General features: G+C 41.0%; 1 protein-coding gene across 4 annotated transcripts in view; it reads left to right on the forward strand.

Annotated features, from left to right (window-relative positions):
* Window positions 1-27,422, forward strand: part of LOC117271850 (phosphatase and actin regulator 1-like) — a 71,957-nt gene that overhangs the window by 25,084 nt on the left and 19,451 nt on the right. Inside the window, exons 1-3 of one of the 4 annotated variants that reach the window (XM_078173383.1) lie at window positions 12,753-12,889; window positions 17,035-17,199; window positions 25,970-26,050. In XM_078173383.1, coding sequence (XP_078029509.1) covers window positions 17,061-17,199; window positions 25,970-26,050 — 220 coding nt within the window. In that variant the 5' untranslated portion in view covers window positions 12,753-12,889; window positions 17,035-17,060. Of the gene's footprint in view, window positions 1-12,752; window positions 13,345-17,034; window positions 17,200-25,969; window positions 26,051-27,422 lie in introns of those variants that run through there. The other 3 variants (XM_078173384.1, XM_078173382.1, XM_078173385.1) reach the window with 3 other exon arrangements.

Below are 27,422 nucleotides of genomic sequence, written 5' to 3' on the forward strand. Positions count from 1 at the left end.
CTCAAACCAGGTATGCTCATTCCAAATCCTGCCCTGCCACTCTCAGGATCTTTAACCCATCTGAAGCCGCGCCCCATTTTTGTTTCAGGTGCTCATTAACTAACCTGGCTAAGTCTCAAGCTTCGTCAGACCTCGATCTATTTATGATACACATGTCTACTTCCATTTCTGACATTAACCAAATAGGAGCTGGTAGCAGGCAAACTGATGGAGCAATCTGTGGCCCCTCTATTCCTATCTTCCTTGCCCACTCAGTCACATAGTTAACCCAACGGACCCATTTTGAACTCCTCTTCTTACTGGGAACTCACAGTGCTCAAAAAGGTGATCACTTGCAGATAGAGCCAGAACCTTTCAACTTTACCCAGTATTTTAGACCTAACTTCTTCTTTAGTTTTACTCACAGACTACAAACCAATTTTAAAGGTACATGCTGCCACCTGCTGGGGTGTGTAACACCATGACTACTCAACAAAAACTATCAAATGAAAAATAAAACAAAATCTTTCTAAAGAACTTATTATGTCCTCGATATTTAACCCGTTTCATCTATTCATTTTTATATAGTCTTTTTCAACTGAACTTTTTTGTCCCCAATCTTTAACAGGCCCTCAATGCTCCACCCTTTCCCATATCTACCACCCTGTCCTTCCATCTCTCTCATTCTACACTGAACTTCCTGCTATCTATTATCACACCTTCAGCAGATTCCTTGTAGCCATGGGTGGATTACTGAACGGGCCTGCCAGGCAGAGGCCCACAGGACCAAAGTCACCTGCAAAATGTCTCTCAAATTAACACATATTGACCAGGAAAACACCCAAAATGACCACAGAGAGACACAAAAATATAGCTCAAAGAGACAAAATTGACCTTTAAAGATACACAAATGATGACAAATACACACAAGGGAAGTACAAAGAGACACAAAACGACTACAGAGACAAAAAATAACAAAATAAGACACATACATACCTCAAAAATACAAAATAGACCTTTTAAAGAGACATCAAATGACTAAAAAAGACACAAATATACCTCAAAGAGACAAAATTTACCTTTAAGAAACACAAGAGGACAAGAGATACATGCAAGGACATTACAAAGAGGCACAAAAGAACTACAAAGAGACACAATATGACAAAAAAGGCACATGTCACAGAGTCCGAACTGACCCATAAAGAGACACAAAAGGACAACAAATACATGCAAATGAGGTACAAAGAGACACAGAACAACTACAAAATGATCACAAAGAGATGCAAAGGAACTAAAAAGAGACACAAAATGACTAAAAAAAGATACAAATACACCTCACAGAGACAAAATTGACCTTTACAGAGGCACAAATGACAATTAATGCATGCAAAGAAAGTAGAGGCACAAAACAATTGCATAGAGACACAAAATGACCACAAGGAGGTGCAAAGGACCTACAAAGAGACAAAAAATGTCTGCAAGAGACACAAAATGACAAAAAGACACATATATACCTCAAAGAGAGACAATGCTGATCTTTAAAGAGACACAAAATGACAAAATGACACATATATACTTTAAAGAGACAATGCTGACCTTTAAAGAGACACAAAACGACAACAAATATGTGCAAAGCACTTCTCACTCGTCACAATCTCTACCCTTATTGTCATTATTCCAAAATTCCTGCCAATATGTCATAATTCTATGATGAATTATTGATTTTGTTTCTGACCTAACAAAACAAATTCCATCATCATTTGTTGTTTAATGCACTTTTGGCATGCTTATCTGCAATCTAATTACCCTCTATTTCAACATGCACCAGCCTCCAACAGAAATAAATGTCTATTCGTAGATGCTGTAGATTCAATAAGGACATGCTTTTACCTCCTCTACCCACTGAAGACTGATGATTATTGCTGTCAGTTCTGCTGTTAATCTGCTTGAATTTTCTTATTAATTCCTTTGTCAGATGCTGGAACAAATGGCCACTCCTACGTGCTCATTATTTTAATGTTTTAGTCCATCTGTAGAAATATTTAGATAATTATAGCAACTCTTCTCTGAATAATTATGAATCAAGCATCCTATATTAAATTCATTTCTGTCCACTCTCTCCTATTTTTCAGTATTTTCTTAAGTTATGGAAATGTGCTGCTACTAATAACTGTTGGACTGTGTATAATAATATGAATTTTGTACTGTTTGACTTTCTTATGAAATGTTGTTTGTTCCCAACACTACTGCAGAATAGCTGATGCTAAATTTCCATTTCCTCCTCCCTGAATTCTCAGCCAGTATGTTAGTGACAACTTAGTTCTCCTCAGATGCAACGGCAAATAACTGGATTCAGTTAACAGTGCATTAATGGGCACGGCTCTGACTGCTCCAAAACTATGTCTTAAGACTCTGTACTGTATCCTGTCAGATTCTTCTAGATGACCTGTTGTTGCTGCCTCATACTTTGCAACCGTAATCCAAAATAGCTCTCATCAAAGCCCTTATGTAATACTTCTTTATCAGCACGCACCTCATTAAATTTAACACCATTTTACATTTTGTCGCAATATTTTCAATGAATATTTTTCACCAATCCATAAACCAAGATATTAAAATACCCACCCTATCCATGTGCTTGCTGTAAAATGTTGGCCCCTGCCAATTGTCTATTTTGATTTTTAGTAAACAGCATATAGCCTGATTTGCCACTGAAACTCTGAATCACCAATCATAAAACCATCTCTCCACACTGACTATTGCTTTCTGTATACATTTCAACGTGTTGTTATTTTTGTCCCTTTTTCCAGATTGTGTCATCATCAACGTATGATGCTTCCTCTTCTTTTGATGTTTTATGGCGGTTGGCAAACAGCTTTCTGGTGCATTACTGCCACCTTCTGAATTGGAGTGTGGATCAGAACGGTTTTATGTCTATATTATATTCCTTTGTCGAGTCCTGTCATTTCCAAAAATGTAAATATTACCCTATACCCCACATGCCCTGAGGTCAATAGAAGAAACTCCTTTAGTTAAAGTTTGATGTGATCGTTTTACAGTCTGATTTGGAGAATCTGTCTTTCCTGCTTGTACCCAGGAACATAATGGAAATAAATGGCACTTGGCTTTGGGTGCTTAAAGCGCCAACACCTGTAGAAAAAGTCAACAGCAATGTCTCTCCCCAGAAATCATGACCCAGCTAGTCAAGATAATCCACAGACCTTGTTGTGAGCAGTTTCATGTAGGAACTATTTTTTGTCCTCCTTGGCTGAGCTGTAACATTTGCTTGCTCAGTGCTGCCAGGTGAGCTCGCAGATGCACGCTTCCTTCTGCACACTGATATGGTTGATGGATGTAACTTGGAAAGGAAATAGTTCCCTTTGAAACTGCTCACAACAAGGTCTGTGGATTATCTCGTGTAATCGGGTCATGATTTCTAGAAAAAGACGTTTTTCAAATTATTTTTTTTTTTTTTTTTTTGCATTTTGAGCACCACAGGCCACGTGACATTTGGTCCATTATATTTTAGAGAAGGCAGACATCTCTACAGGTGATATCTCCAGCAATCTGCAACTCACATCAAAACCATGTACATTGATAAATAGATCAGAAGGTAAAAATGAAATATGTATTTCTGAGTTTGAGAGTGATTCGGGGCTGAACTGTCCCTTTAAAACCAGATGTAAACAGTGTTGTCGTTTTTTCACTCCTGAAGCGTTGCCGTCTGTGGACTTTACATAATCATGTCACATTACTGAGAGAAGACTGAGCTTAGTGCCGAAGACGGAGCCAAAAGCTACATTAAAAAAATTGCGAGGAGTCATTCTCCTTTCAGATTATAATTGCATAACTATCATTCAAATTTCCCCACATCAAGTAAGAAATGTGGAAAAGCATGGCACTGCACTTTTACCATCTTATTAATTCTCTTTCAGATTGTGACGATGAAATGTGGTAGTGTGTGTGTGTGTGTGTGTGTGTGCAACTATGAGGGAGTACAACAGATAATAATGCAGAGAGAGAATGACAGATGGGAAGAGACAGAGAGATGCAGGGAGAACAGGAACAGCAGATTTGTAGTGACAGGCGGCTCAGTCGGAAGTTGTACGATTGTTTTGCCTAAAAACCTGCACCACATCCATGGAAACCGGTGCAAACCAGAATCCAAAATAACAACGAAACAGCACTGTTACCTCTCTTTCACATAAAACATCCCGCTTTTCACATTTCATTTTAATAAGCGTCGCAGAAGCCGTGCTCTCCCTGCCTCTTAGTGGTACTAACATTTACTGAGGCTTCATGGCAACAACACTATGAGCCAACATACCCATCAGATGTGAGTCAGAGAGGATTGGCAAACACTTCTTAGCAGCTTTGGGTGAGCTTACTGTGTCAGTTTAAGTTTGTTGTGACAGTCCGTGACACGTGACAGGTATGTTGTCAACCACAGGGAAGTATTCTTAGTTTTTTTGAAGACCAGCACTGATCCCAGGATTTTACACGGAATTAGTCAAAGTTTCACGAAATAAATTGGATGGAGGCACCTCGGGAACAAACTTAGAATCACCACACAACACAAAAATGCTCCGATGAGTCTAATTAAAGGACTTTATTTTATAGTGAGGCAGGTGATGATTTCCGTGGTTATGACCCTGGGCCTTTAATGGGAAATATCTGGCCCCCTGGGCACAGATAGGCAGAAAGCCTCACCACCTCTCATACATAGGAGCAAGACACACAGATTTTGTGGTGGTTTTGCCTCTTTTTTGTTGTCACTTTACATCTTTTTGTAGTCTTTATACTTTCTTTGTGGTTGTTTTGTGCCTCTTTGGGGTAATTTTTGTCTTTTTCTGGTCGCTGTGTGTCTCTTCGTAGTTGTTTCTTGGTCTGTGGCTGGTGAGTCTCTTCCTGGATGGTACGTGTCAATTTGTTGTTTTGTGTCTCTTAAGCCGTTAAGCATCTTTTGGTTGTTTTTTGTCTCTTTTCGTGGTCATTTTTTGTCTCCTTGTGGCTGTTCAGTGTTTCTTTGTGTTATATTGTGTGTCTTTGTGGTTCCTTTGCATCTCATTGTGGTCTTTTTGTGCCTCTTTGTGGTCATTTTCAGTCTCTTCCTGGTCAGTAAGTGTTCATTTGAGTGACATTTTGAAGGTGAAGGCCGGAAGGGGGGCCATGTACCTGGGCCCCTGTGCCTGTAGGCTGGTTCAGTAATCCGTCCACAGTTAGGATAGGGGTGAAAGCTATTTGCAAATTGTATCAGACCTGACTTTAGGTAATACTATCAGTAACAATAATAATAATAAAAAACTTTATTTAAGTAGCAGCTGTCATACAAGAAATGCAGAGTGCTTTGCAATAAGGACAGTATAAGTTCAAAGTTCAGTTCAGTTCAGACCTTTTATTGTCCCTCGAGGGGAAATTTGATTTGCAGTAGAGGGCAAAAACAGATACAACATGACATACAAGAGGACATGAGACAGTCACAACAATCACTGCTACAATGAAAACAACCAAGAGTAAGAATAAAGTGAATAAAAATAGTAACAACAAGTACTGGCCCCTAATAAAGTGCTGCAAAGCTGTGCAGTCAAATCAAGAATTACTGCAAGTTAAGCACCTTTATTGCACTAGGGACAAAGGATAATTTGAACCTGTTGCTTTTACTATAACTCTGGGACACCAAAATCTCTGCCCAGAAGGAAGAAGAACAAATTCTTCCAAGAGTGGATGGTCAGGGCTGGCTAAGATTGACCGTGCCTTCCGCAGAACTTGCCTGTTATAGAGATCTGCCAGACAGAGCTGCTGTGTGCCAATTATTCTGCTGGCTACTTTAACTATGTTAGACAGACAGTTTTTATTCTGTACTGAAAGGTTCCCATACCAAGAAATAATACAAAAAGTTAAAATGGATTTGATAAAAGATTTATAAAATAAAACCATCAGTGTCTTGTCCACATTAAAAGTATTCAGTCTGCACATAAAGTAAAGTCTCTGCAGGCCCTTTTTACAGATTGCAGATGTATTGAGGTCGTGGTTCAGATTCTCATCAATCACTGTACCTAGATACCTGTAATTCTCCACCAGCTCAACTGGTGAGCCCCTGATAACTGTTGGGGAGGTTGAGTGGGAAGTTTTTCTGAAGTCAATGGCCATATCTTTAGTTTTGTTTATATTTAGTTTCAGAAAGTGGTCGTCACACCATTCTACGAAGTCATTCACGACTTGCCCATGATCGACCTCTCCATCCTGGAATAGACTGATTAAAACCGTATCATCTGCAAATTTTAAGAAATGCCTGTCATCGCAGTAACTGCTACAGTCATTTGTGTAGAGAATATACAATAAAGGAGACAGGACACACCCTTGTGGTGAGCCTGCGGATAACAGCCGCTTCTTAGATACAATGCTATTAATCCTGACTGCCTGTGGCCTACATGTTAAAAAATCTAAGATCCATTTCACTATTCCAGCATCAAGATTAAAAGTGGACAATAATTTCCTTACAAAAATATGTGGCTGTATAGTATTAAAAGCTGAGGAGAAATCTACAAATAAAAGCCTTGCATGAGTTTTTGTACCTTCAAGATGCTTGTATAAATAATTAAATAGGGTAACAGTAGCATCATCTAAGCACTGAGTGCTTTACATGAAAATAGACGGAATGGACATAAAACAGAACTGAGTAATATTTTGAAAGAGTTGCAGCAGCGTGACACGTAAATGGAAAAATAAATCATAAAAAGAAAGTTTCAGACCTGTATCAGGAAGTCAGAGCTAGTTAAAGGCTAAAGTGAACAGATACGTTTTTTTTTAACTTTCTCTTAAAAGTATTAAGCAAGCTGGCTTCCCTCATATCTGTAAGTAGTGTGTTCCATAGCTTTGGGGCGTAATTGACAAAGGCCACATCCCTGATCTTCCCACTGTTGCAAAGTAAAGTGATTTTTGAACTTCAAAATACTCAACTATTATGTTTAAGCTAATAAACAAAGCTGAAACTTTCAGTATAAACCCAAATAATTAACAGCAACAATATCAGGACATCATTTCTGAAGGTAGTTCAAAGGAAGTTATTTTTATATTCCATAATGTCACATACTCAATTGTAAATATACAACATACATATTGAAAACCCTCCCCTCCCAACCCCACATATAAACACAAACACACACACACACACACACACACACAGAGTCAGTAGTCAATAACATGGCTGGGCACTGAGGATCAAGTGAGGAAAGAACCACCTATGGGGAGCTATCCACACTGAGAGGTGTCACAGCCTACGGCCACAGGGAATGCCGCCACAGAGACCACCCTGACCCAGACAGACTGGGGTAGACTCCACACATGGTGCAGAGCCCCCCAGTCCCCTGGGCCTGAGGGATCTCCAGGGCGACGTCCCCATGGGCAGACTGGACACGCCTCTCAGTGTGGAGGCCCCCCATGAGGAAACACTGGAGCTAAAAACTAAAAGGCTAAAAGACTAAAAGGCAATATGATAAGATAAAACAAGTATGAGATAAAATAATGATAAAATGCATAAAAATGTAAGGATTTAGAAAGAATTAAAGATTTAAAGAATAAAATAACATTAATGATAATAGATAAATAAATAAATGAAGATTTAGAAACTTAATAATAATAAAATGCATAAAGATTTAAAAATAAATCATTTAAAAGCATTCGAAAATAAAAATAACATATAATAGAAGAATTAAAAGAGTAAAAAAAAAAAAAAAAACAGTTAAAAGCCAAATTAAAAAGGTGAGTCTTGAGCCTCCTTTTAAAAACATCAACAGTCTCTGCAGTCCTGATGTTCTCTGGCAGGCTGTTCCATCAGTGTGGGCCATAATGGCTGAATCTAGCCTCCCCGTGGGTTTTTGTTCTGACTTTTGGAACAATTAAAAGGCCTGTGCTGGAAGACCTCAGGATCCACAAGGGTTGATATGATAAAAGCAGGTCAGATAAATAAGATGGCCCAAGACCGTTAAGACATTTAAAAACTAATAAAAGAACCTCATAATCAATCCTGAAGCGCACGGGGAGCCAATGCAGCGGTTTTAAAACTGGTGTAATGTGCGCCCGCCCTCTGGTCCTCGTCTAAGAACCACATTTACGGAATAGAATGCATTTTGTATAGTATGTGATCCCATTGATTAGTATATCTTAAAATAATAAAATACAAGTCATAAAAAAGAACCACATTTACAGCTCAACAAAAATACCAACACAAAAGGAAAAAGCGATCTCCCCTCTGTGGACAGCAGGGGTCACAATAGCAGCCATCCATGGGAAATAACCTCAATAAAAAGTTAAAGAATAAAACCAAAGTAATTTAATAGCTATAATTACACAGTACAGCAATAGGGGATTCTGCAAAGTGCAATATAAAGAGCTTAATTTCATAATTCTGACACCAGTTCTTCACATTAATATGAAAATGTATTGTGAGAGGGATAATGACAACCAGTGGGAACTTACAATAAATATATTTCAGAGTAAAATAATTCTATATCAAATAACCACTTTTAAGGTTATGTGTGTTCACCCTTTCTTCCCTTGTGAGTTAAGAGAACTGTTGTGCCGCAGCACTGATCAACACTGCCTGACACAGAAGTTACATAACCACATTGCCGAGTGCGACCATTCCTCCTCGCAGCCGACAAATGACCTGCCTTGTAGCTTTAATTATCTGATTCTTGTAAGAGTGATCTAATAGGAAATTGAGGCGGAAGTTGCCTGGAGCTTAACAAGATATAGGCCCGTATAAGTCAACACACTTTTGAGGCCAATACCAGCTTTAAGGCTTGAACCTTAAGTACATTTTAAGATAAGGTCCACGGGCAGAATAATGTGCACTGATGGGAGTAAATGGAGAGAGAAAGGTTATCACTGTTCTTGTTTATGAAACTAGGGGTGCAGTAAGAAAGGAACATGCATTTCTTGAGTGTTTAAAGCCTCTTAAACTCTTTCACTCACAAACACACACACACACCTGATGCCAGGCAAACACTTCCTTTATCCGTTAACCTCTTACCCTTTGTCACAAAATGTTTCTCAGACACAAAAGTAGCTCTTTCTCGCCAGTTTCCTAAAGTTTAACGCACATAAGTGTAAGAGAGCGAAACTTTGCACTGAAAAAGAGGCAACTGAGGGCAGCGGCTGCATTGCACCATGGTGGGAGTAAATCAAGTGCCTCTGTCCCTCATTTCAGAGAGGGCTTTGATGTCACTGGAATAAGCTGCAGCTCATTGAAGGAACATCAAAGATACCCCCCCTCACCCATCCACCCATCCCAAACCCACGACCATTCACTGCTCTGTAGGAAACATTACTGGAAATGCCACGGGGTCCGTTATCTTTTCCATGATTAACGCCTCATTAACTGCCCATTAATGTTATCAATTACCCCAGCATGTGCCCAGTAACTTCAGGGATCAACCGAGTTGCTGTTTGGAATATGTGATGTAAAGACAGAATATTTAATGCCATGCTGTTACTTTTAGCTGAGCGCTCTCATTTGAAGTATTGAGCTTTGTGATCACTGATTACGGTCCCTTTGCTGCATTTCTTTTCTTTGATTTTAATTCTCTCAGCTCTTGTCTGTTATTGTCTGTCATTATAAATTGGATAGCGATTCATTTTGCATTCACCTCAGTTGCCCCCTTGCACTCAAAACTGACTCTCAAAACAGCACTTAATCTTTTAGCCTTTGTAGCCAGTTTTGCGTCAGTGACAGGTGGATAAATGTGGAGGACATACACTGATGTCATCTGTGGGTGATGTTGAATCAGTTGATAGGCAACGTGTACGTGCCATGCATCTGCAACTGTTTCATATGCTCAGATAATTAGTGTGTGATTTAAAGGTCTAGTGTTTAGGATTCAGTGGCATCTAGCGGTGAGGATGCAGAACTGAAACTTCTCCCATGTGTCATGTGTGGTGGAAAACTACGGTGGCTGATGTAAAAACACAAATGTCCCTGTCTGGGGCCAGTGTCAGGTGTGTCTGTTCTGGGCTGCTGTAGAACAACATGGTGGATCCCTTGGAAGAGCACCCAGTCTGTATGTAGATAAAAACGGCTTTTCTTTTTCTTTTTCTTTTTTTAAGGAAACGGAAATACAACTATTCTTATTTTCAGGTGATTATACACTAATGAAAATCTGGTTGTGAATATTATATACTATTTTAGCCAATAGATGCCCCTTAATCTTGGGATGGGTTACTGAACAGGCCTACTGGGCACAGGCCCAAGAGCCCAAAGCAGGAGAGTAAATATAGACAGTGCAGGCAGTGCGATTGGATTGGGGCCCCTGAGGTGGAGGGACCCATAGAGAGAGCGGCCCCTTACAAGTGATTCAGATTGCCACCTTAGAAATCTACCTGTGTTCAAAGAAAAAAAAAAAGTTATAAAATAAATGTCCTCAAAAAGGCAAACCCATCTGCGTCATGGTTTTCTTTTTTCTTTTTTGAAATATTCAGTAGCTGTCTAAAACAAAATTATATGTCTTTTCTTCATAACCTATAAAATCTATAAATACAGCCTACTATAAAAAATATTGAATTAAATGATTAATTTCTTACTTTTCTTGATATTTTTGTCAAATATGCAATGATGATTGCTGGGTGATATGTATGTTGATGTTGTCCAATGTCAAGTCTCTATTTGTGTCAACTGTCAAACCATGCACGATAATGTGCACTAGGGCCTGTCACAATGGTGAGCACTGGGGCCCATCGTAACTTTCGCCACTGTCCCACAGTGTCAATGCCAAAGTGTCGCTCAAATTAACATGTAGCAACCATGAAGAGACTCAAAATGACCACAAAGAGACACAGACTAACCTGAAAGAGACACATAACGACTACAAAGAAACACAAAAGCACAAAAATACGTATAACAACTCTAAAGGCCTGCAAAACAAAAAAAAAAAAGAGGCAAAACCACCACTCAGAGAGGTGGTGGGGCCTTTGGCATATCTGTGGCCCATGGTCCGTCGCTTCATAATTCCCCCCTGCTAAATCCCACACATTGGAGATGCAGATACAACGGTTAACTGCTAAATTCTAACAGTAGTCGATGTCAGTGTGGCTTTTATGACAGTAGACCATATCATTTTAATCAGGTGTGTTGAGCACCTGGCTGGTATCACTGACATGATAACTTGGTAACAAGGTCTCAGACAGAATGTCCACTGTTATTGTCAGCAACTCAAAATCAACATAAAAGCTTTGAGCTACCACAGCGCTTCTTTTTTGGTCCAGTCCCCTTCATTGTATAGTACTTGATGACAATGACTTGCCAAAGGAAATCACTTCACCTAAATTACTTCTCATCTTTTGCTGGATTTGCCAAATTGTCTAATGTGTGGCGTTAATCCCTTTTGGAGTTTATGTCTTTTGTTAAGATAGACTCAGTTCACAAGTACAGTCTTTCAGACAAGAGCATCAGGTTAGTTTTAACATATAAAACTGAAGGGACAGAGGGTCCTCTGCCAGAAAATGTGAGCATCAAACACTTCAATTCACTGCATTCTGGTGAATTTGTATGCACCAATTTGTGCCTATCCTGCATTCATTTATGCTGTAATAAAACCATTTCATATACCAAGTAGCATGTATTTTGGATCATGTCTTAAAATAATTTCCTGTCCTATAACATCCCAAAAACTTCTGCATCTTCCAGCAAGACCAGACAGGGTGAGACTACCTGTCTATTTTGCACTTAAAGCATAGAGGGGAGAAGTCTGCAATCAATTTATGGCGTTGGAAAGGGGATATATGCGCTCTGTGTAAAATCTTCAGTTGAATAGCTTTTATTCTATTACAAATAACTTGAGGGTTTTGCACTTTCCTAGGCATCATCCCATTTATCATCTGTAACATTTATATTGAGCTCCTTTTCCCACATTTCCTTCAAGTGACAGGTGTCTGTGTAGGTGCTTGTAGTAAAAAAAAAAGCTGCTCTGTGCATGAAGGACTTGAGATTTAAGGGTAGTGTAGTGTCCTTCCTAACAAAATCCCTTATCTGCAAGTAATGGAAAAAGTCCTGTTTTTGACTATTGTATATTTGTGGATCCATCAAAAAAATCACCAAGGTTAGAGATGCCTTCAGTTGCCCAAATCTGGCAGCCAGGGTGTGTTGTATAAGTCCGGTTTGTGCATGTGTGTGTTCGGACCTGTGTGTAATTGACAACAGAGTGAAAAATTGAATTTCCCCTCGGGGATTAATAAAGTATATAAAATTAAAAATTAAAATTAAATTAAATTACACCTGGTAAGAAATCAGGATTATCACATATTGGCGTGAAGACAGACGTGATTTGACATTAATTTATGCTGCAAATTTCTTTAAATTTGTCAAAACAGAAGTCATCTGCTACTTTTATGTTTATCAGGGAGATAAATGCACATGGTGTAAGCACTGTGGCCTCTGAAATCCACACCTATGCTTTCAGATTACACTGGATCAATCAAAATAAATATGTTGGACAGACCAGAAACACATCATAACTCATTCACTCACTCTTTTTGCTTTTACCTCTGTTATAAAGTGCATTAAGGGGGTGGCATATATTTTAACTTGCTGAAAAACAATAGTTATTGCAATCCTGTTATCAGACAGCAACTTTTCCTCTGTCCACACTGGCCTATTAGAGGAGCGCACCGTGCAGCCAATCACAGGCGCTCACTGCTCAGCTCCACTAATCGTGGATTAGCTACAACCCGACTGCAGTCTACAGCTCTGGCAGGGAGAGGTAGTCACTGCCATTCACTACTCACCCTCTATTTTATTATTAGCTCACTTGGATCTGGCAGCAGGGCTTTTTTTCTCAGCAGCAGCAGCAGCGGGAGCAGCGGGAGCGACTTTTGCGTTGCGCAACCAAGTAGCTGCACATTATTGGGATCTCAGGTAAAGGTGTGGGGATACAGCAGAGAGAAGCGAGCGGCTGATTTTTTTGTTGGGCTCGATGGAAGCTGCTAGGTAGGACTCAATTGACGGCCCTTTAATTTTAACCCCCTCCCCCCCCCCCCCACACACACACACACCGTCGTTAACACAGCGCACCGCTCCGTTTTCTCGTCTCCAAATGTTCAAGACGGCCAATTACCCGACGGTGGATCCAGCGCCCACCATCATGCACGGCACTTGGCTTTCCACGGGGTGCCGAGAAACGCCCGTAGCGGTGGAGAAACCTAAGAAAAAGGCGTTCAGCCTGGTCAAAATAATGTCTCTCAGCAACAAGAAAGGGCACGGCCAGCATCCGCACCACAACAACAACATGCCCTTTACGATCCACTGTCACATCGGGAAAGAGATAAAGCACATTTGCAGCAATTGCAGCCGCGGGAACGACACGCAGGACGGTGAGTATGTAGGCTCGAGGCTTGTGCTTGTGTGGTTTTCGCCCATAGTAGCCCCTGCGGTACTGCCATCCAGGATCTGCTCCCATTATCAGGCGATGGCCATGCCTCTTGGCTCCTTTACGCGCTCCATCATCATCATCCAGTGTGCTTTGCGTCTCCTTGATGTGTCTGCCTGTGTGATGATGCTCTGTGAAAGTGGGTCAGTGTATACCTTTAAACACAAAGAGGCTGTTGCTGTTGTGGAGATTGCCTCTGACTGGATCAGAACTTCTGCTAGGGTTGGGCTCTCACTTGAAATGCTACTTGTTGGTTTGCATCATGAAAAAAATATGTCTCATTATATGGGAAGCTCTTCAGTGTGCCTATTGATCCTATAGGTGTCATTGAAATGGCATGAAACTATCCAGGCTGTGTACACAAAGCCATTTCCAGTTCAGTGTCATTACATCATCACTCAGCCATCTTGGTATGCAAACAAGTGTTTTTAATTAAAAGCAGCAGCAGCCACATCAGTGTGTTGTGCTACAGTAGTTGGGAATGTAGGTTACATGCAACATGGTGAAGATGGAGTAGTGTGCTGCCTGATAAAATGGTCACCTGCCTTTTTTGTAAAAACACCACCACATTTTTAATCAGCCTGGATACTTGGGAGAGGATTTTCTCCTTTTTCCCCCTTATTTAATTTGCAGATTGTGCTTGTCTCTCCTCTGCCAGGATTTTGTCAAGACTGTGATTAATTGCATCGGCATGCACTTCATTTGTAGACATTCTGGTTGTGTGTTTTCTGCCTGTAAAAGACAGACTGGGTAGTATTAAACACAGCACAGACAGATGCAGATGGTTCATCTTCACAGAATGCACCAAAACTCAAAAGCTTGCCTCTTTTGTCAATATGATATGTATTTCAGCAACGTCTAGACTGGAAGGTTTGAAGCCTACAAAGAAGTGTTTGATGTTGTGATGTGTTCTTCAGTTTGTCTGTGTTTTATTGAAGTTAAAGAATAAAATATGTCATCATTCTGTCCATCATACATAGAAGTAGTTGCTACTTGGCTGTTAGATGTTACTTAGGTTAGATTTAGTTCTTTGCCATCCTGTCTTTATCGAGCTCTCGGACTTCTAATGAAGTCATTTGAATCTCTACTGGATTCAATTAGTATCGACTGTGGAGCTATTTATAGAGTAGTATGGTGGCAGGATTGCTAAGATGGTTGGCTGTGAGGCGCCACAGCATTTAATTGATGGTCCGTGGGACTGATTTCCGCCGCATTACTGTCACATTATTTATCCTGCTGTCCCATTGCCCTGGGGAGGTGACTGGCCCCGGCAAAGTGATACGTCCATGTTGGCAAACATCATGAATGTGAATGTGCTGTAATCATCCAAAAGGGAGCCGGCAGCACATTCGCTGACAGCATGTCATGGGTGATGATCTGACGCAATGTGGTGACACTGACAACTGATAGGACACGCTGTGCTAGAGGTCACCTCTTACATCCAGACTCCAGTCTGTTCTCCAGACCCAGTCGTGATAACTTGGCCTTTTGTGTGTTTGGGTTTCTGAATATTTTTCCTACCTTTTCAGCCATTGGTGCTCATTCACTCTGTGCAGACTTGAAGCTGTCTGAGTGAAGTGATATGTCTGTGTTTATTGTTGTTCCGGTCGGATTATTGTTTCTCCCACAAGGCCAAAAATCTTAACATCTCATGCATATCGTTGCACATGGTGATGTAAGTTATACAAAGCTCATCTCAAGCAAGTATTAAAGCTACAGTCGATGAATTTTATAAAAAAAAACATTGTAATATTTGCTGATACTGTAGCTACATCCTGACAGTAGTACATGAGATAAATCATATGAAAAAAAAACAGTCTCCTCCTAGTGCTCCTAATGGCATTTGCAGGGATCCACTGCACCTGAGTGAAAACAACCAATCAGAGCCAGGAGGAGTCTCTAACGCAGTGTCAATCTCGGCTCGCTGTGCTGCCGACAACAGTGAACACTGCAAAGTCAAGTAAACAGAAGACCTGTTAAAGTGAAAGCAAGTTTTTCGTCGATGATCTCCTACTGTTTATTTGTCTGTGCTGTAAATGCTGTTGTTGGCACCACAGCGGGCAGTGCGTCTGCTCCATTTCAGTGCACAGGTGCACAGCTTAACATGTAACGGCGAGGGCTTGGAAGGTTGTTTTAATGGAATGTCACGTGCCAGCTAGCTGTAGCAACCACGTGATTTTCAGCTGACAAAACAAACGACAATGACAGGGTAAAAGCCACGTTAGCTTTCGTGGTTGACAAATAATTTCCTGCATGCACAGTGACGTTCACAATTTGATTTCAGTAAGCTGGAATGACATTAATCAGTTCTCTGTCTTATCAGTCTCCCTCGATTTGTTTGTGTTTGTGTGAGCCATGTGGTCATGGTGACATAAACGCCGCTCTCGCCACTCAAATGTAGCGGATCCCGCTGTTCTGCTAGCTACGATACCCATCAAATGGTGTGCAGACTCCACCTACTGTGTACACCAGCGTGGTGGTGCATGTGTGATTGTCACTGCGTTAGAGACTCCTCCTGGCTCTGATTGGTTGTTTCATTCAGGTGCTGTGGATTCTTGCTAGAAAGAGCCAGGGGAGCCAGATTCTTTCACTGATCATCTGCCTCATGCGCTACTGTGACAGAGTGAGAAAATGTGACAAAAGATATTTCTTTATAAAAGCTACCTACTGAACCATAAAGTCCCTTTAAGTTGATTTTTATACTGTAAGGAACTTAATGGCTACCCAGAAGACACAGATGGTAAATTACTGTCAGAAATATGAAACATTTGTATGATCTGTGAGCGCTGTTACAATTACATTCAGCTGGTGGGTTGTCAGAGTAAAGGCATGTTCCTACCTTTAATACTGCTGTTGAAAGAGTACTTAAATGTCTGTTTCCTCAGTTTGTACGGAGACAGAAGAGCACAGTAGAAAAACAGCTCCATATCCAAAGGCACATTATAGTTTATTTGTTGCTAGCATTTTTCATTTTTTAGATCTGTTCACAAGCTGTTTGTGTCAGAGATTTGAGTGTGAACACCTCTTATGATCTTCCTTCTGCAGCTGCAAACCTTAGATTTTGTTTTCTAAGCACATGGCAACTTTTGCCACAGTTTGTGTGCCCTGGTGTCTGGTGGTTTGTAAGTGGGGTTGTTTGTAGTCCTGGATCGCAGCGTCTTTCAAACATAACACGGATCCACTTTTTCATTTAATAGTTCGTGTTAGAGAGAAATGTTTAACATTCTCGGCTCTTGATATCCAACGGTATGTGAAAGTCTAATGGGCCGGGTCTTGTGAATATTTGATGAGGAGTAGAAAGATTTCCCTTTAATGAGGTGCTTATCAGTCTGTTTAGTGTGTTTTGGCAAGCTAACGCCAACCTCTCAGCGTGATGCAGCCTCAAACTGTTTAGACTCGGAGCGTATCCTGCGTAATGCTATCTGATATGCAGGTTTGTTTATCCTCTCCCAACCTCATCCAGTTACTAGGGAATTCGGAAGGCCACTTGGCACAGATTCTTACCGCTTGGATCTTTGTAAGCAAAAGTGTCTGCTGCATTCACTGTGAGCTCTCCTGCATGATTACCAGAATATCACCTCCTCTGCATCCTAACCTAAACCAGACCCTGTTTTTCTTTTTTATTCCCTTACAGCTGAGGAAGTAGAGAGGCTGGCCGCCATGCGTTCTGAGTCCTTGGTCTCCGGCACCCACACTCCACCCATCCGTCGTCGGAGCAAGTTTGCCACTCTGGGGCGCCTCCTCAAGCCCTGGAAGTGGAGGAAGAAAAAGAGTGAGAAGTTCAAGCAGACCTCTGCTGGTAAATGACCTGTTTTCTTAATTCTACAGCAGCAGAACAAAACACGCAAGTGTCACATGTATATAAACAACCATGTTAGTTTATACCCTGTCTGGTTGCGGGAGGAAATTCAGCGTGTATCCTTTGGCCAAAAGAAAATGGTATTAAGTTTCAGTCTCCAGGGTCATTGAAAATGCAGCAAATTGATTCAGCAAAAGTGCAGCGTTGGATTTTGGTGTTTTGAGGTCTCTCTAGAGTTCCTTTGATCTCGCAGGCCAGTGTTGTCAGGGACGAGTGAAGGACATGCTCTCCTCAGATGTGGCTGTATTTATTTTCCTCGGCTGACACATCCTGGATTCTAGCGTCAGCCCGGTGAACAGGAGGAGACACTTTGTCAGACTGCATCTTGCGGTGTGGAAGCAGAAGTCTTGCTTGCCGTGTATAGGATGAGCAATTGCACTGAGGCCTGTATCCGGTCTGAACACGACAGGATGTTCTAATTTAGTTCTGTTAAATTAGCATCTTTCAGGTGTGAATGTCCTGAATGAATCAGTCCTCGGTGCTGTGGCTGCCTCATTGCACTCTTACCTGTCATCTCCATCACTTTCAACAGGCATAAACATGTGTTTGACTTTTAGTTGATATTACCTTTCAGCAAGGATTTGACTGTTGCTGTTCCCAAAGTGCTGTTTGGCTGTAGTTTGTGTTTCTGCCCTAACACGGTCCCCCCGGCTCTTCAGCAGTCTCTCTGGACTACGAGGTCTTTTTAGCAAGACACAAAAGTGCTGATGAAATCTTTTTTTTTTTTTTAGCTTTCAACGCTTGACTTTTTGATGTTTTACTGTATTTTAATAGCGAGTGTGCACTTGATGAAACAATCATGTCGATGTTTTCTGTTTATTGGTGCAATCGTGTATGCTCTATGATAACAGCATCTCCCCTGTTGTGGTGAAGAACAACAATGAAGAGCTGGGCAACAAAAGGGTTTTTTCTGCTACAATAGTGTTAATGCACAGTGGGGTTGAGTGATAAAGCTCTCTTCATCGCTTTTGTTATCCACTTGTTTTGTATGCATAACGCCACTGTCTCCAAATAATTCTTTTGCTACTATTGTTCTATTCAATCCTTTTTGATGGCAGCATGATGGTGGATTATAACCCACCAGCATATCTCACTGGAGCGGCCTCTAAGTGGAATTTCGGCATCGTTTGGAGCTGTAGGCTTGTGTGCAGCCTTCCAAGTAGCTCCAATGCACGGGCAGGTTCCTCAGCCGCAGTGACGCCGCTACACTGTCACATCAATTTCAGCGAGGAGCGTGAACCTGACTTTTAAAGCCCCAAACAAGAGAAATGTGGCCTGCACTTGTGCAGCCGGCAGTGGAAGAGTACAAGTCGCACAAGCGTTAGCCAGCGCAGTAAATTCAAATGACAGGAAGTGGCTCAGGGATTTTTAACCGGAGCGGTCAACTCATGGACTGTTGCACTTAAAGGGGGATTTAGAGCTGCACAAATAAATACTTTTATATAAACAATGGCTCAAATGGCCACAAATGTGTAACGTGAAAGGGGTCATGAGTGGGGATGAATCAACAGAGCTGCTTTAAAGGTGCTGTATGGGACATTCGGAGCATTAATATAGCAGCAAGCAACTATGTAAAGATAAAGTGGAATGTTGGCGTCCTGAGCAGAGAATGAAGTCATGCTCCCTCTGTGTGTGTACTCCAAGCTTCTCTGTCCAATGTTGTGGCTAGTCTGGCTACGCGTGCTTGTCAGTGCATGTGAGAGGGTTCCACTGGCTAGCGAGCTGGCCCCACTCTGCACTGCAAATAGCAGTTATCGCTGATAATGCCATTGAATATTTTCATTTTTGCACTATTCACAAAAAGAGAGTAACGTGTGTTGGTCCACGTGCCCGAATGTCCAATGCACCCTGTTGTTATCTGGGTGAGTATCACATAATATATTCCATTCAGTGGTTTCAGCAGCATTGAATCCAGTGGTTTGCATGAATAGCCAACAACAGAGTGAAGCATGGAGTGGATTTTAAGCAGGCATGTTATCTAACAACACCTTCAATTGGAGCAGAAATGAACAAAAAAAAAAATCATCTGGAGAAAGCAGTTTCATAATGCTTTGCTTATTATCAGACCTGTTCCAAGAAAGATGTCTCTGTGTAATTATTTACACACTTTTAGTCCTCTTGTAACGAGCACTTTGTTGTGATGACAGCTGTGTTTAGGGACACAGGATTTAGCTTACTTCATCTCGGAAACAGTATCGACTTGTGTTGACTCGTAACCCCAGCTATTGATCTGTGTTTCTAAAACTGGAACATTGGACATACTGCTGTGTATTTGCCCTCATTTAATTTGTCACCGCTAAGATGGCAGCCTATTTATCCACTAGCCTTAAAGCCTTGGATGGGATGACCTCGTTTTAACAGATCTAAGAAAACTGCTGCCACATGATTATGATGAAAATCTGACTTCATTTATCATGCGAATACTTTCAACCTGTTGCTCTAACAAACTTGGGAAATGTGCTGTACGGTAGCACATGACGTTCACTCATTAGAGACAAAGTGGCGCGCTTCCTGCTGCACTGCTCCGATACACGACCCTGCGTACTGTCTTCTCGTCTCTGCAGTTGGCTGTGAAGCCTTACTGTTGATTATGCTTCCTGTGTCAGCGGGGAGCAGACCAGCCACTGGGCATGCAGATGTTGTCGTAGATAATTGGACACTGAGCACAGTAGAGGATTATAAATATGTTGTGATATTAAGCAGATGAAGGCCAGCTCTGGGGGACTGTACTCTTCACCTCAGGAAGGGAAGGAGGGAGGGCCTGACAGTTGGTTGTCTTATCACGCTGTCTTATCGTGCACAGTACATTCTCACAGCGAGCTCGTATCACAAGGCGGAGATTCATCAAAAGAACACGCATGTGCTAGTCTGATGTTATCTTCATTTTTTGTTTCTAATCCAATTAGTTACCATCTTCTTATGAACAGCAGTCGTCTATCTAAAGGCACTATTTGTAACCTTTAATAGCATAATCTGTTCATTGATTATATCCTGTATGAAGAGGAAAAACCACCGTGACATTACAAACGTGCTGCATCCTTTTTAAGTATCAAGGTCACGTTTAGCCGCATCGGAGCTTCTGACGTGTGAGCCTTAACGCTTGAGCTTCTCATTGATAAAAGACTCCATGAAAGTTTTAATACAGTTTTTGTCAGGCTCCGGCTGAGAGAATTGCCTCAGTAAAAGCCTCCACTTTGAGCTACTGTGCCTCAGGGTGGGTAGGATGTGTTCTGACTATCTGGGTCACTTCGCAGTGGAATATATTTTCTCTTAAAAAAAACTAAGTGTAGTGTTCTCAGATCAATACTGGCTGCACTCAGATATGCCAGTTTCATTTAATATGCTCTCAGCTGAGTCTCCCCGATGAGCGTCTAATCTTCTCATCTTGGTGCAGATTGAGTGGCTGCAGTGTTGGACACCACTTGGGTCATGGTGGACTGTTCAAAATAGAACTTGGTTGATATTCAAGGTGATTTAAAGGATGTTTTTTTTTGCTTTTCTGGCTCTGATATGAAAGATTGCATTGTTTTCCTGGTATAGATTTATAATACAGTTTTGTGCATGTTCCAGATAGTGTTCCCAGTGATGTAGTGGAGGGTATATGCAGGTATATGGGGTTACAGCCATTGGAATATACAGGAGAATGTACCTACTTCCTCCTCAGTAACCTTCCCATGTACCTAGTAGTACACCCACCTCATCGACGACCACTACACCTGTCGGATGAACACTGTATGTTTACAAGTAACTGACCTTATTGCATATCCACAGCTGATGATTTGCCATTCTGGTGAGTCAATCACATTCAGGATCAAAGTTTTTATCCACAGTCAATGTGCTTTTTTAGTACAGCCCTCACAGGACCTTCCTGATGAAATGAACATGAAATTCCAGTTCTTGCACACTGTTAATGTGTTCATTAAATATTAAACAAAATGTTGTTGCAAGACCAGCCAGTGTTTTAACTCCCGACTCGATGCTCTGCTGGTTCGGCAACAGCTGCGTCCATTTTATTTTCTTCTTTTTTTTTTTTTCTTGTTTTGTTTTTATGAGGAAACAATATCTGTTAATCTGAAGACGTATCCTCGCACGAGCGTTTTGAGTTAATGGTGTTACGTAACCGTGCACAGCTCGTGGCATTGCAGTTATGTCATAAAGCTTTGAGTAATTACTTTTCATTTTGGATGAAACAGCGGTATAATCCCTGAACATACTACAGCACCGCCAGCCAAGTGTCGACCTTTTAGCCCTGGGTTTCCCCACTCTGGCAAAGAGTCGGTGCTGGTGTTTTTAAAGAGATTTGTCATTTTGATTAACATTGTGTCTGTCACCTAAAAGACTGGCTGTTCCCCTCGAAATAACCCGTAACAGGGATGTGAAAGCCTCAAATAGAAGCTGAATTCATGCAGGATTTGTTGCCGGATTGAAGGACTTGTATTTCATGAAAAGAGATGGTATAGAGGCTGAATATTTAAACCTGATTGTCACATGTTGTGTTTTTGTGGTGTGCATCCCAAAAAAGCTATTGACATTAGTAGCAAAGGCAAAGTCGTTGCTTCTCATTTAAAGAGGGTTGTGGGAGTTTCATGAAAATCGACTGCCAAGGTGCAGAGATCCCTGGTTTTGATTAAATTTTCAGAGTACTACAAGGTTTACTTTCCTCATTATCCAGGCACTGCTCAACTGGCAGACATTATTAATAGAAACCTCTCAGTTTTTTTTTTTAACTGTTGTAAATTTTAATGAAGTTTGAGAATGCACAGGTACAAAGAAGTGAAATATGTGGTGCCTGTGGTGCTTTGTGGAAAACAATCCCATCTGCATTCGCTTTGTTAGAAAAATCCCTCTATGTTGATTCTGGGTCAACTGTTTGATAACTCTATTATCCCCTTGACTTGACCTAATGTTAAATTTGCTGCATCTTGGTGAAAAAAAAAATCACTTTTTGATGGAACTGCCAGCATTAGCATCCCAAGTAGCATCTACAAATGGCGCAATTTCCTTTCATTTCACACCCTTCAATTTGCCACTTCCTAGGGCTCCGGTGGAGACGATTCTTTGTGTGACATATTGGTGATATTTTGGTCACGTATTTTTTTTCTCCCCAAAAATGTTTCGCTGCTTAACTAATTCCTGGCTTGGAGCTGATGTCAAACAGGCTTCTCTTGGAAAACTTTTGAAGTATTGAGTGATATTGAACATCTGGTATCCTGGAGGAGCTCATAATGGAGCGTACTGTTTGGTGATACTTGCTCTGCTGCGGTATTTTTGAACACTGGAGGACAGAGGATCCAATTTTCTGCCCTGGAGGCCTGTCTGTCTGACATTTGTATGGCTCTCATTGGTGTTTTTTTAATTTTGGACTCTGAGCAGTTGGTTTTAAGTCCACTGTGTTCTGACTAAGGGCAAGGAAAAGAGAGGTCAAGCTGGCAGTGTTTTCATGAATCCACACTGAGGATGTATTAGCATTGAACGTGGCGCCCGCTGACTGAGCTGGGACTGGACTCCTGGGTCATATGTAAAGCACACATGGCACAATCTGTGATCTCCCTCTTAAGCAGGAGCTGCAAAGGCCTGCAGGGACATTCCTGCGCCGTGTGCTCAAGTGTTGTTGCTGATCCTCATTTCACATCCTTAATTGGCTTCTATGCAGGGGCAGATTTCAAAATTACCAACGTGATTTTTTTTAACTGCTTTTGCTCAGTGTACCAATAGAAGATGTTAAGTGCCTCGACTTCTAAAGCCTAAAAATAGAGGCAGTAGCTATGGGACATGCTATCTTGTGCATAATGCATTACAATGAGAAGTGTTGTTGGAATAACTCTGCCGTGTTTTATCTCCTTTGTTAATCAAGGTTATGATTTTTTTAGCGTAAGGTGCTCGGATTAGAAGTTACACTTTCATCGATTATCTTTACAACAAAGGATTTTAATGGGGCTGCTTGGAATTCTTAATTTTATCTAATCCGAAGATCAGAAAAGTAAAATTACACAAACATATAACAGCAAGACCAATAACATACTGCAGATACAGTCATATTCGGATAAATCAGTAGAAAATTAAGTATGAAAAATTTGAATTTACTTAAATGACAAGTTTGCTGATAGTCTTTATTTTGTCATTTTCTTATTGTTGAATTCCATAAAAAGACAAAACTATGAGTTGATCCTACTAACAAGTATCACCTGTGCAGCCAGAGCCTTTTATATCTTATTAGTGCCATATCTCCATTGTCAACACATTCTCACTCCCAGTTTGTCAAATACATCAGCTTAGTCAAACTATGATGCTCTAGGTGCCCCTGTAGCCTCATTTTTAGACATATAGGGATGGCTTTTCAGTTTCCACCCGTGTTCACAAGAAATGTAAATTTTGCCACAAACTATTTTAGGTTTGGGCAACAACACTACTTGATGAGGTTTAGAAAACAAATATGGTTAAAATAAGAACATTTGCTATGTTAATAGTAAGTTAAAAAGTATGACATGAGATGTATGTGCCGTAATTGACAGGTATGTCACGTGAGGCAACAAGAACAAGTTGTGCTGTACGATCACTGGTGTTACTTTTAATAACCTACAGCATCTGTATGATGAGAGGGTCACCTCTAAAGCTCGGCCTATTGTCTCAGACTCTCAACATGCCCTTCATGTTGAGTTTCAGATGCTTACATCAGAGCGGACATTTTGCCTCGTTAAATGTAGCACTAAGGGTTACAGATCGTCCTTTGTCCCGTCTGCTATTGCTTATCTTAACCAGCAGTGACCACTCAAGCCCAGTTCGCATTACATGATTTTCACCTCGATTTTGCATTGTGGAGACTATTGTAATCTTTTGAGTGTTCATACCTGGCGATGTGTGTTTCTGTCATCGGGAGTCTCGCCAACTGCGTTACAACCTGTGTGTGCACACCACAAGATTTCTCCACCGAGCCCTCGCCAACAGAGCCCCAGATAACGCGGTGACGTCACCAAACTACGTTTTTTGACTTGGAGACGACACATTGTAAAGGCTGGATATTCTTCCCACTGTTGAATCAGGCCTGGGTCCAAACACAACATGCTCCCTGTGATCATGTGGATGCCGCCATTGTTGTTGTTACTTGCCAGCTCGCTTATCAGTGTTGCCAGATCTTGGGAGAGAAACAAGCAACCAGGGCTATGGAAACAAGCCCAAAAGAAGCGACTGGACCTGGCAACCCTGCGGTTTGTCCTCCTCACATTTCTTCCGTCCTCCTGCGTGCTGACGTGGGACGTATCCCGCCTCTCATTGGCTGATGCTCTTTGTCAGTCATGTCACACTTCTCCAGTTTTCTAGCATGCCAGATATCCAGTCCCAGTTACAGATGAGGGGGCGACTTGCTCGTAGGCTTGTTCACATGAGGACTCGTCATGGCAGACTATCTGCCGACTCACCTCCGACCCAAGGTGGCTCTCCAGATCCTCTGCGACGCCAAAATCGCGGTAAAAATCGTGTAATGTGAGCTAGGCTTAACTGTCTATGATTTACCTCTGTCACTGTGTGATACTGGATTCTGTGTTTTATGTATTGTCCTGTCTGTTTTGTTGTACCAATGACTACTGTCTGTATCCCAAATTGCCCCTCTGGGACATTAAAGTTTTACCTTACCTTATCTTATCTTACCTTAGGGTAAATATTTTATGTAGTTTAAAAAACTCAATTCTGACTTTCGGTTTCACACAGGACACGAGTTCCAGTCTCCTGAGTGAAAGTCCTGTGCCCATTTGACCCATTCGCCTATGCAGACTTTCTTTGTTTTCACCCTAGGTTGTTAGCACCGGTACCGGTTGTTAGGATTTCCGGTTGATTGCCAGTTGTTAGGATTGCCGATTTACATGGGAGTTAGTTAAAAACCTGGTCAATCTCATACAGACACTAAAGGGTGGCTTTTGTGTTGGAATCAGACGCCAATGGCCACACCAAACTGTCATACCTGACACCGTGGGAATGACAAAGGGCTGCCATTGCTCTTCAAAAACTATTTAAAACTCAAAGCGCCACATTGTTACAATCGGTGACATGTTCATTCATTAAGATAAACATGGCCACTGTAGTTTAATTTGTGTCTGTTCCTCATACACCATCCTGCTGGTATAATTCCTCAGTAGCCCATCAAACGTATTGACCCGCAGCCGAAAATAGTACCCAACAAACAACTACTTACTTATGGTTGAATAATTTATGTTAGAAGCCACAGTGCCCAGTTGTTTTAAGAAGGTATCAGGCCCTTGAAAATAAAGACTATGTATTTTGGACCTGTTTTCGGTCTTCAGTTGGAACAAATGGGTTTGGGGCTGAATGCCACAGACAGAAGACTAATGAATGCATGGTTAGTTTGGGTCTTTTCATGGGGTTTGTTCAGAGTAAGAAAAATATAAAATAATGCCTGTGTTATCTTTTCATCAGCTCTTGTGTTCTCAACAATACTCTCTTAAAGGTCCTACAAAAGTAACCAGAAAAAGTAGGAAAAAAATCTTGCAGTGGATATGGAGATTTTGTCAACAGTCACGCTCTGCTATCTTTAAACCCCTCACAGATTTCTAGGTATTGCCTGTATCACTTATAAAAATCTACTAAAAACCATGGCTTGTGATAGCAAACTGTGTTTCCTGGGGATCTGGAGATCTTCTTTTAGGTCTGTTATTGAAAGGTTTGACTAATGTAAAATCTTTTTCCTTTACCCCTTCAGCTTTGGAGAGGAAGATGTCAATGCGACAGAGCAGAGATGAGCTGATCAAGAGAGGAGTGCTGAAAGAGATCTTTGAAAAAGGTAAGCTGATGTTATACAGTTACAGTCTAATTTAACACACTTAGAAACTGTCTTGGTTTTAAGTAGAAGCTGCAAAAAGGGTGGACGTGGTGCGCTTAAATTGGAAGGTCTTCAGTTATTCATCTCCTCATTAATCAGTAGTCTCTGAAGTGCACTCTTCAAGATTTGGCACGGGGCATCTAGAGATATAATCTTTCATTATAGAAATTTTGTGGGGTTTTATAAACTCTTTGATCTCGATTTGATGTGCCTTAGACGCCCCGTATTCAAAGCCAGTGAATATACGAGTCTGACAGCGAGTGGTCTGTGCCTCAGGACATCAAAAACAAAGTTGGTGAAGCTGAGAAAGTCTATTGACTCTTGCCAAGATGTGAGCAGAGCAAATGAGGAAATGTGTGGCCTTCCTCTCGTTTTTTTTTTCTTTGTCAAATTGAGCTTTTTGGACAATGTCCAAAAATAAGAAGAAAGCCAAAACAAATGTCTTACAAACAGACCCAAAATAGTAGAAAGATAAAAAGATAAGTGTGTTCATTCAAAGCTCACCACCTCTCCTTGGAAGTTTTGTATCACTGTCTGTACGTGCAGTGTCTTTTATACATGATGTTGTGTTTTTATATTACACTGTGGGTCTAAAAAAGCACTTCACAAATAAAATGTATTGCTTTTATTATTATTAAAGTACAATCTGCACCACGCAGTCCAGCTCACCACATTGGTCAAAACTGATTAACTGTAATAGCTACCTTCCTCTATTTTTGCACAGTAGCTGCTGCACTCCTTAGAATGCATTTTAATCAGGCCAGGTGTGCTCATTTCTCCTGCCCAGTGACAGCCTAGTTTCCATAATGAAAATAAAGCTTGTGCGCATAGTCTGATAGATCAGCAGTGGTTATTTTTATGCATGCAAATCAAACAGTTAATATATCTATGAAAGCTGTATTGTCACATTAGCATTGACATCTCTTTTATGTATAGATGCACCACACAATTCATTTTGTTGTCAACATTCTGTTCTGGTGTGCTCAAAATAGAAATAGATCCATAGGAGCAAAAATAGAACTATATTAAAAGGAGAAGAAATCCTATGTTGGCAAAAATGTGTCAACGTTTCATCTGATCGGCTGCTGGTTTGTAATCGGCTTTAACTGGTCGTCGTCTTTGACTGGCGCTCTGTGCTCCTGGATTTATGCGGCACACGCCAGCCAAACCATATCGCTCGTCTAATTTAGAGTTAAATGTTACAGAGTCCTCCATCTCAATGCTGAATTTAAAGATTCAGTCAGATTTTTCCTCATGAGGATGCTTCAAAATGAGTTTCTTTCAAAGTCTGTCTCTATGACAGCCAGTTACAATAACAACTTATGACTTAAAT

The sequence above is a fragment of the Epinephelus lanceolatus genome, chromosome 12 (genome assembly GCF_041903045.1).
Source record: "Epinephelus lanceolatus isolate andai-2023 chromosome 12, ASM4190304v1, whole genome shotgun sequence".
Classification (NCBI taxonomy): Eukaryota; Metazoa; Chordata; class Actinopteri; order Perciformes; family Serranidae; genus Epinephelus; species Epinephelus lanceolatus.